The 10,339-nt window shown below is 38.9% G+C and overlaps 1 protein-coding gene across 1 annotated transcript in view; it reads left to right on the top strand.

The window, feature by feature from the left end:
* The window catches only part of CEP350 (centrosomal protein 350), a 187,644-nt gene extending 180,960 nt beyond the window's left edge, over positions 1 to 6,684 (top strand). Inside the window, exon 38 of the mRNA XM_007937637.1 lies at positions 6,520 to 6,684. Coding sequence (XP_007935828.1) covers positions 6,520 to 6,684 — 165 coding nt within the window. The remainder of the gene's footprint in view (positions 1 to 6,519) is intronic.
* Positions 6,685 to 10,339: the final 3,655 nt, after the last annotated feature.

Raw genomic sequence — 10,339 nt, forward strand, 5'->3', positions numbered from 1 at the left:
AAAAAAAAAATTAAAACACACTATCAGGGGAGGAAGGAATGAGAGAGCAAGATTAAAGAAATAGTAAAGAAAAAAATAAGAAAACTTCAAAAAGAAAAACAAAGGATGGGAAGAACCAAAAGGAGAAAAGAGAGAAAAGGAACAAGGAAAAGGGAGGAGGACAAAATAAAGAAGAATGCAGGAAGAGGAGAAGAAAGAAAAATGAAGAAAGGAGGAAGAAAAGAATAATTAAAATCAAAATTGGGGGGAGTGGAGGGACAGAGCACCCGGGCTTTGTGAGGGCACAGAGAGCAGGATAGAATTCCTGCCAGTCCAGAAGGTGAGTGGAAATGGAGGATAGCCACACTTCTGTTTATCAGGAGGGAGTGGGATACAGCAGTAACAAGGGAAGTACTGCAGCTTTCTACTCATCAGCCTCCAATGTGGTTGTCCATGCTGTCTGTGGCAAGAGGAGCCTGTTCTTAGGTTGCTGCTTGGATTGAATTGCCACTTGCAAATATTCAAAATGATTGGCCCCAGTTAGCAGTTCACAGCTGTTTGTCTCCTCCTTTGCTATTTTCCTTTCTGGTTGTCAGCACCAGTGCAGTTGCCCATGACGTGCTTGGCCAGCAGAGCTGATTCTTAGGTTACTACCTAGATTGGAACACCAGTCGTAAATACTCAAATTAGCCATGTCGTTAAGACAGTACGCAGCTCTTTTACCTTGTTCACTGTTTTCATTCATATTCTTCTACTGTTGTTGTTGTTTGCCGTGGTCGGCCCCAACTCATAGCGACCCCTCCTTGGGTTTCCGAGGCAGTATCACTACGGAAGTAGGATTGCCCAACCTTCCTCTACTAGTTGGCATTTAATCCACTTCTTTATCCTTCCTTTTAAAACTCAGGGTTCCAGGATTATCTTCTGTATCTGTTTCAATCGGTTTTTCATTTCTTTGTTGCAGGAGGTCCTATATCTGGTATGCCTATTTCGCCATCTTGCCAGAAGTCTGAGACATAACTCTTAGAAGTACAAGCCAAAAATACATTAAAACTCACCCTTATATTTGCACATGAGATCACCTTTATCAGAAATATTTCTTTTCCACATGTCACTTTGGGTTATTGTCAAGTATCTTCAGTTCTGTCTGAACTGTCTTTAACAATTCTTGTAAGGGAAGTCTAGTAATTACAAGCTCTCTCAGCTTTTGTTTATCTAGGAGTTTCTTAATTTCTCCCTCATTATTAAAGGACAGTTTTGGCAGATAGAGAATTCTTGGTTGACAGTCTTTTTCCATTAGCACTTTAACTTTCATTCCACTATCTCCTGGCCTCCAGGGTTTCTGAGAAGAAACTGATACTTAATCATACTGAGTATTCCTTGTGTGTGACAGTTCACTTCCTTCTTGACACTTTCAGGGCTCTCTCTGGTTTTCAAGAGTTTCATTATAATGTATCTTATTGTGGGCCTTTTTGAGATTATCCTGCTTGGAATTGATTCAGCTTCTTGGATTTAGAGATTCAAATCTAGAATTTTTTTTCTGCTATTATTTCTTCAGATAGTCTTTCTGTCCCTTTCTTTCTCCTCTTTTCCTGGGATTCCCATTCTATGTGTGTTGATTCAGTTGACAGTGTCCCATTCCATTAGGTTTTGCTCAGCTTTCTTGATACATTTTTTCTTTTTGCTCTTTAGACTCAGTAATTTTGATTGCTTTATCCTCTAAGTTACTAATTCTTTACTTTGCCAGCTCAAATCTGCTTGTGAATTCCTCCATTCACTTTTTCTTTCAGTTACTGTATTTTTCATCTTCAGTAATTCTGTTTGGTTCCTTTTTATAGCATTTATCACATTACTGATATTCTCATTTTGTTCATGTATCATTTTCCTGATTTCCTTTAGTTGTTTGTGTTTTCCTTTACTTCTCTGATCATGTTTAATACTGTTGTTTTAAAATCTTCTGTTTCATCCATTATCTGGACTTCCACATAGACATTTTCTCTCCTTTTGTGTTCTGTTGAATGGGCCATCATTTCCAGTTTATTGTGTGCCTTGTGTTTTTTTATTGTTGTTGAAGCCAGGACATTAGAATATTTTAATATGTTAGTTCTCTTAATCCCTCTATGTACATGGTGCTTTTGAAAGCATTCATTAATTTTTGCTAGGAAATACCAGGTAGCCACAGTTTAGAGTCTTTGCTCACCTCTCCCTCTTCCTCCCTATGAGAGAGCTCTAATTTAGGCCAGACCAAGGCTTCAGTCTTTTCAGGCAGTGTAATTGGAGATGATATCCTAGAGGTAATGTGTAAGCCAGATCATCATGAAGGGTTTTATTGGCCCTTGTGAGGACTTTAGCATTTACTCTGAGTGAGGTGGGAAGACAATTGAGGATGTGAGCAGAAGAGTGGCAAATGTAGAAGGAGGGATATAGTAGGTTATTTTAATGATCTAGACAAGTGATAAAAGTGAGTGGGCCAGTTTGGAGGTATCAGAGGTGGTAAGTAGTAGTATATATATATTACTATATATAATATTGGGAGCTCTGGTAACATAGTGCCTAAGGCACTTGTCAGCTAACCAGAAGGCTGGCGGTTCAAACCCACCAGGCACTCCTTGGAAGAAAGGTTGGGCAATCTACCTCCATAGTGATACTGCCTTGGAAACCCAAGGAGGGGCTGCTATGAGTCAGGGCCGACTTGACACCACATAACAACAACAACAACATATATAATATTCCAGATATATTTTCAAAATAAAGCAACAATACTTGCTGATAAATTGTATGAGGAGCTGAGAAAAAGAGAAGTGTTAAGAATAACTCCATTGAGTTGGCTTGAGCAACTGGAAGGATGGAATTATCGTTTGCTGATTTGGGGGAAAATGAGAGGTACAGGTTTAGAAGGAATGTTAGGAGTTCCATTTTGGACATGTTAAATTTGATATGTCCAATAGATATCCAAGTGGCAATATTGAGTAGGATATGCTTCTGGAGCTGAGGCAAAAGGCCTAGGCTGGACATACGAATTTGGGTGTGGTCAGCATATAGATGGTATTCAAAACCATGAAACCAAGGAAAAGAGTGTAGACACATAGGAGAGCCTAGGGCCAGTTCTGAGGCACTCTCATATTTAGAAGGTTTAAAAGGTATGGGCAAACTAACAATGGAGACTGAGAAGGAACAGCCAGTGAGGGAGAGGAAAGCCAGACAGTGTGACTTCCTGGAAAGCAAATGAAAGTGTTTCAAGGATGAAGAAGGGATCAGTTGTGTCCAATGCTTCTAATAAACAGAGTAAGATAAGAACTGAGAATTTAGCAATGGGAAGGTCATTATTAATCTTAACATTACTTTTGTGACATGGATAAGGTAAATTGGAGTGGGTTCCAAGAGAGCAGGGGAGACAGATTAGGGAAAGCAAAAATAGACACTTTGAAGGAGTTCTGTCATAAAGAGAAAAATGGAGGGAGAATTGGTGACAAGTGGGTTCTTTTTCGCTGGAAATACTGTTTGTATGCTAATGGAAAAGTCAATAGGGAAAGTTAGGTGATGCTGGAGAGAAAAGAGACTGCTTAGATTGATATCCTTGACAGATTTGGCCTAAAACTGAATGTTAATTGCTTTTTAAAAACACTTACAACATGATAAACTCTTCTATCAAACATTTCATAATAAACAGTTGCTTCTTTCAAATCAAGAGTGTTGCTTGGACTGGGAACGTCCATAATCATTCTGATTGTACATGTGTCTTAGGCATTATTGAGATAACTAAAAGAGAATGCTTTTTAGGCGTAAAGACCTCCTGTAAGCCAGAGTCCCTGAGTGGTGGAAACAGCTGACACACTCGGCTAGTAGTTAACAGGTCAGAGGTCTGAGGGTCATGTCCTTTTGGAGGCACCTTGAAAGAAAGGGCTGGCGATTGACTTCAGAAAAATTAGCCCCTGCAAACCCCGCGGAGCAGAGTCCTCCTGTGACACACGGGGTCGCCGTGGGTCAGAGCTGACTCAACAACAGTGTTTCAGTGGGTTAGCCAGAAAGGAAAGCTTCCAACTCTAGTTCTCATTCACTGTCTTTTTACCCCTTCACAAAGACATCGGTTAATTTACAATTTAAGTTAGCTAAGCATGTGAGCTATTTTTAGCACTGCATTCTCAAAATAGATAGGATGTGGGATAACTAATGCGTAGTTAGACCAACTTTTGCATGTAACCTTGGAAGATCTTCTTACTATAGGTGAATGGCACTTAAAATGACAAATCAGTAGTGAAACTAGCTAGCTAGTGATTGAATCTACTTACAACCTAATCTGATAAGGTACTCGCTAGCTCCTGAGTGTCTGCTTACTGTTGATAAGTTCCTTCTCATATTAAACCTAGATTGGTTTTCACGTAATTAATTACAAGTTGCTTCTACATCTTTGGGACCTTCCATAACAATTTTAATTCTTCCTGCAACCTTTTGAAGCAGCTGCCATGTTCCACCTGAATCTTCTATTCTCCTTGTTAAACATTGGTAGTCTCTCCTATTATAGGATGTGGTTTTGAGTCCCTTCAGCAATTTTGGCTGGTTGTCAGTATCCTTCTTTAGATATAGTGCTCAGAATTGACTATATAACATTCTGTATGTTGTTTAATTAGTACATTCATATAACCTATTCCTTTTTCTATATATTATACTTTGATTACTGCAGTTTTTGATCACATTTGTTTTGTTTTAGCTATATCATACTCACAGTATGAAGACAGTGTCTCCTAAATTTTGTGGCTCCTGTGAGTATGGCTCAAAGAACAGATTTAACATCAAATACTGAGAGAACTTGTCTATAAAAAGGAAACCTGTACAACTTTGTTTGAATAAATAAATTTATTGAGGATGAGAAATCTTTTAGGAGGACACACCTGTTAACTTTCCCAGAATATGATTATCCCTCCACCAGTTTGAGAAGTACCGCAGTAGGCTGTTTCTGACAGCATCCTTCGGTAAGAGGGGAACACCAGTTTTTCAGTAGGTTAATAAGTATTTCTCATATACCCATGCAAAAGGATTTTGTGGTCAAATGAATATGGGAAAGTTTTGAATGAAACAAGCTTCCTTAGTGGGCTTCTCTGAGTCTCTAGGCTAACATACATTGTGATCTTATTTGACCGTAGAACCTTTTTTGGTGGCACATCTGTTCCATGGAGCATAATTTGGGAATGATTGTTTACATGTCCATCAAGCACCCCTTCCCAGAGAGAAAGAATGTGACAGCCACCTTATTGTATACTTGTCACCCCTAGCCTAGGGTGTATGTTGGACAATGCTGTTCTTCCCTTCCTGGCTCTCTCAGCCTCCAATATAATGTGGTCTCTTTCTCCCAAGAGTCTTCTCATTTCCTCAGAACAGGGAACCAGAGTACAGGTTCTCCTCTTCACTTCCTCTGCCTTTTTGGAGATGACACTGTGACTAGGGCAAGTCAGGAGCTTATTGTCACATGGCTTTTTGGCCACAGTACACTTCTGGTTAGAGACCCCCATCACTGCAATTAACTTTATTAAAATTTGTGACTAGATCAGGATTCACTAACTGCTTTCTCCACCTGACCTCCATCCCACTCACAATATCTTGGTGTCTGATAAGTCTAACATGTTTCTTTCATAGGTGGTTTTTTGAAAAAATTATTGCAAATAAGCAATATTTGCTTGTTATTTCTGATTGTTTGATTGTTTCATTTACCTAGGAATCTCAAATCCTAAAATGCAAAAAGAGCAAGAATTGTGTAACAATGATTTTTAAAAAACATAGACTTAAGTAGTATTACATTTTAAAAATACTCGACAAAAAAAAACCAAACCCACTGCCATCGAGTCATTTCTGATTCATAGCAACCTTATAGGGTTTCCAGGGCTTTAAATCTTTTCAGAAGCAGACTGCCTCATCTTTCTTACACAGACCAGCTGGTGAGTTTGAACCACCAACTTTATGTTTAGCAAGTAACCAAATGCTTTCACCATTGTACCACCAGAGCGGCTTAAAAATACTCTTGTTGTTGTTATGTGCTGTCAAGTCGGACCCGACTCATAGCGACCCCTCCTTGGGTTTCCAAGGCAGTATCATATGGAAGTACTCTAGTGAATATTAAATTGCATTCGTTTGTTTCTTGTACTCCAGATTCATATTCAGTGTTACCTTTGGGTAGATGTATTTTATCATTATAAACCCACATATCTAATATTTGACATTCTTCTCTCCCTCTTAATTTCTGTAGGTATTCCTTTATGTTGGAATGGACCACATAGTTGTAATCCTTAATATCTGTAGAGTGCTGGAATGTTGTCAAAATTGAAATGTCGTTTCAAAGCCCTTTTTCTTTTATCTGGCAGTTCATTTTTTTCAAACTCTTTGCAGTTTTAAAAGGGATGTTGATATCATTGTGTGCATTACCTTTTCTTTCCTGGCTTATCTCCTTGGGCTGTATCCCCATGGATGGCACGACAAAGTCAGTAAATAAACTTGGTTTCCTAGCTTTTGTGTCGCAGTGATTCCCTAAGCCTTTTCTCTTGTGCGTTCTAGGTGCAGGAGCTGCATGAGGAGGAGGCACAGTGGGTGAACTATGACGAGGATGAGTTATGTGTGAAGATGCAGCTGGCTGATGGGATCTTCGAGACCTTGATCAGAGATACTATTGATGTTCTGAATCAGATCAGTGAAAAACAGGGGAGAATGCTACTTGTGTGACACCTTGCAAATAAATCGAACACTGAGTGCTAATATGAGTCCTGGGCCTTTCTGCCTCCTGATATACACCCCATCTCCATCATAGCAAGAGTGCTTCCGGACCTTGTACCTGATCTTAAAGACTGCTGGTTTGGAGTTTGTGGGACAGTGTGGTATATCTGGTATTACAGCCTTTGTCTTTAGAGACTGTCCACTGGATTAATTGGTTATTTTCAGTGGACAGGGTTGCATTCCTAATGTTGACACCCAATATAATTCTACACTTTTTGTTAACACACCTGTTAAGTCTCAGATGAGAACTGAAAACACCAGACTGACTTCTTAGCTTAGACTTGGGTATTACCTCCTCGAGTCTAAAGTCAGGCAAGAGAGCTGTATACGATATATGCATCATATCATTTTGGAAATGTATTACTGGCCTATACCATGAAAGTCATAAATGGACATTATAGTCTATAAACAGTATGAAGCCCACAACCACTTCTAAATAGGCAAGTTTAATAATATGTGCCTATTTCACATTCTCTAGTGCATTTCATTTCTTTTTGAAGACCGTTTTCCTCCGTTATTGCAGGTTAGCAGCACCAAACGGACTGTCAGGTTAGAAATAAATGGGAGCCTTGCTTCCTGAGCACCATTTAGAGAATTTTAAACCATTGCATTATTTGTCATTTTCTCCACGTGGGCATGAAAACAAAGAAATGCCCCACCGAAGACTGGGCTCAAAGAACTGGCGCAGCGCTGGTTCTCCCGCCCCTTGTTGTATCCCTGCACTTTTCTTAACTCCTTCTTGAACCTCTATCAGCTGCTCCCAGAATCACAGATACTCAGGACCATCTCAGGCCCCAGGCATGGCAAAAGTGGAAATAATTCATTTTGGCCTTCAGACCTTCAACTCCCATCTCTACCCAAGAAATCAGAGACGCTGTTACTTGAATGAATAGGAAATGAGTGTGTGCACCAAAGACAAAAAAGAAAAAAAATATATCGTCTGTTGTTTGTGTGCTTGTTTTGTGCTATGGAACTTTTTTATTTTTTTAATTTATTTTAAGATAAATTATTGAATTGAAAATGTGTGTCCCTATTCAGAAGTGAAAGATTCTTGTAATAGTTAAACTTCTGTCTTGAAGCTTCTGTGGTTCATAGTCTTTGCACAGGAAACCTACAGTTTGAACAAACCCATACACATATCGAAGAAGTCAGTTTAATTCAATGAAAAGAAGATGAGCTTTTCCAAGACCACCTGCAGGAGTAGGAGTGGGATAAAATGGTTTAAAGACACTGTACAATTTCATCCCGCCTCCTGCAGCATTGCTTCTCACAACTAGTCCCTGTATCTGAAAAAGTACACAGACTCCAGCTGCTACATGAGAGCATACATGATGCTCTCCTGGGACCTCAGGGTCCCGCCTGCTTGACTGGTTTAATCAGTTTTATCCCTCTTCAAGTAATCTAGAAGAATGTGGATAATCTTAGGCGTGAATGTAAATGCCTTAATATTGAAGGTCTTGATTAGAAGCATGATCTAAGACGTCCACTGGGTTCATATTTACAAATATCCTGGAATGTTATAGCTTCAAAATATGTTAGAAAAACCCCAAAGATGGTATAATCTTTAAGTGTGCATGTCTGTTTATTTCTGCATCTTTCCTCCAAACTTGCCTTTGCATCTCAAATTTTTCACTATGCACACTTCCATTTCTCTTGGTTTCATCCTGTTGTTATGAGAAACTTACTGAAAGACTCATTGGAATATTTGCATTTTGCACAATAACTGGTATGATAGCTCTTGACAAAGAATGAAAGCACTGAAACGTCGTGATTGGGTCGATGGGGGGATGCTCAGGGTGAGGTGTTGCCGGCATTTCTTCTGGGCTTTTGACGTTGAGCTGTAGTCCTGTAGCCACAGCGAGCAGACTGGCTGCAGCAGCAAGGATTTCTTGGGTTATTAACCAGTAGTGTGGACGTACTCTTGTCATGTGGCCAAGGAAAAGCAAAGGCTTTTCTTTTCAGTTTGTGGTGTTTGGAAGACAGAAAACATCTCGTCTCCATCCTTTGGCTGTTTGTAGGATCACATTGTCCTTATGATACTGAAACTTTACAGCTGCTGTAAATTTTTTATAAACTGGTATGAAAATATTATAATAGGAATATAGGTTCTTTTTCTACATCCTCATTATTTGGGCCTAATCTGTTTTTAATATAAAAGTTTGTCTTTACTTTCCATGACATTACAGTCCCAGAAAAGGGAAAATTAATGATACCAGTCCATGGCTCAGCAATCTGGACTAGAGAGTCCCCTGGTAAGAAATGCTGCCAAGAATATGGCAGTGGCGGCCCTGACTGCCCCACCTACCTTAACTATCTTAAGGATCCTGGGTTCCAGCTGAGAGGCAGGAAGAGTCAGTCTTACGCCTTGCTGGAAATGATTATCCATAGTTTGGTAGCAAAAAGAAATCCAAGGAATCTATAATTAGCAGATTTCTCCTGCTTTTAGCAATCTGGATATAATTGTAAATGGGTTTATTGTTAGAGTTAGGAAGGATAAATACGGATACCCAGCCACTCGTTCCTGTGAGGATCTTTTTAATCAAACTCTGCCTCTTAACCGAGAATCTAAATATTCCCTCTTTCTAATCTTTACGTCTTCTTCCTGGTCCCCATCCTCTTTCACTCTTTCTTCATGATTCCTCTAAGAAAAAGATCTTTACATCAGCAGTACTATCTTTTAGAATAGCACCATCAGGATTTAGTAGTAAACCAACATCCAGGCTTCAGATTTACATCTGAGTCCAAAATAATTTGTGCTATCCAGGGTTCTTAACTCTGGGTTAAATAAGTACAGGGTATAGATTCCCTCTTCAGGTCTAAACAAGAATTTTTACTCTAGGGAAAAGTGGGAAGAGCTCAAAAGTAGTTAACAAGGAAGGTAATTTATTTTTCTTTTACCTAAAAGAAAAGAAAATTCCTTCTGTACTACAAGTCTCTGAGAAATAATCTTTCAAAAGAGATTTCATTGCTCATGAGAGTGTTGTGGCCTATTGATAAAAACAATTTTGTTCACTTTCTTGTCTTGAAAAAAAGTGGCCTTAGCTTTTTGCAATACTTGAATAAAGTGTGTTCTCGCAAAAGAATTTCTGTAGCACAGCATTAGAGACTCATAACCTTTCTGCAAGAAGTTCAAACTTACATCTTCCTTTTACTACCTTAAGAATACTAGTGAATAAAACATTAATTCAAAAAGCAAATGATAGAAACTACAATGATGTTTAATGCAAATTGTAGGAATTTACATGTTTACAAATCATCTTAAACTGGTTGTGCAGCAATTCAATAAAATATCTTTGTATTATAAAAATGTGAAGAAAAAAATGTTAACTGATGTAAAGGAGGTACTGTCATTTTAATTAACCTATGTTTAATAGCTTTTCCTTCCGGACTTTGCAAAGCCTTCTTGGTAAAACACGTTGCAAAGCATTCTCTGGGAGGCTCTGGCCTCCTTGTGTGTACTGTATTGTGCAGACATGAAAAATAAACCCGTTTACTGTGTATGCGTAAATAGCCTGGTCATCAGGCCATTTTCAGCCAATAGTCACATCCAGTGCAACTTTGCACAGAAGACTTAAGGGTGTGGTTTGTAAGTATGATATGTAAA

The sequence above is a fragment of the Orycteropus afer genome, unplaced genomic scaffold (genome assembly GCF_000298275.1).
Source record: "Orycteropus afer afer isolate SDZICR_OR568_19922 unplaced genomic scaffold, OryAfe1.0 scaffold00043, whole genome shotgun sequence".
Classification (NCBI taxonomy): domain Eukaryota; kingdom Metazoa; phylum Chordata; class Mammalia; order Tubulidentata; family Orycteropodidae; genus Orycteropus; species Orycteropus afer.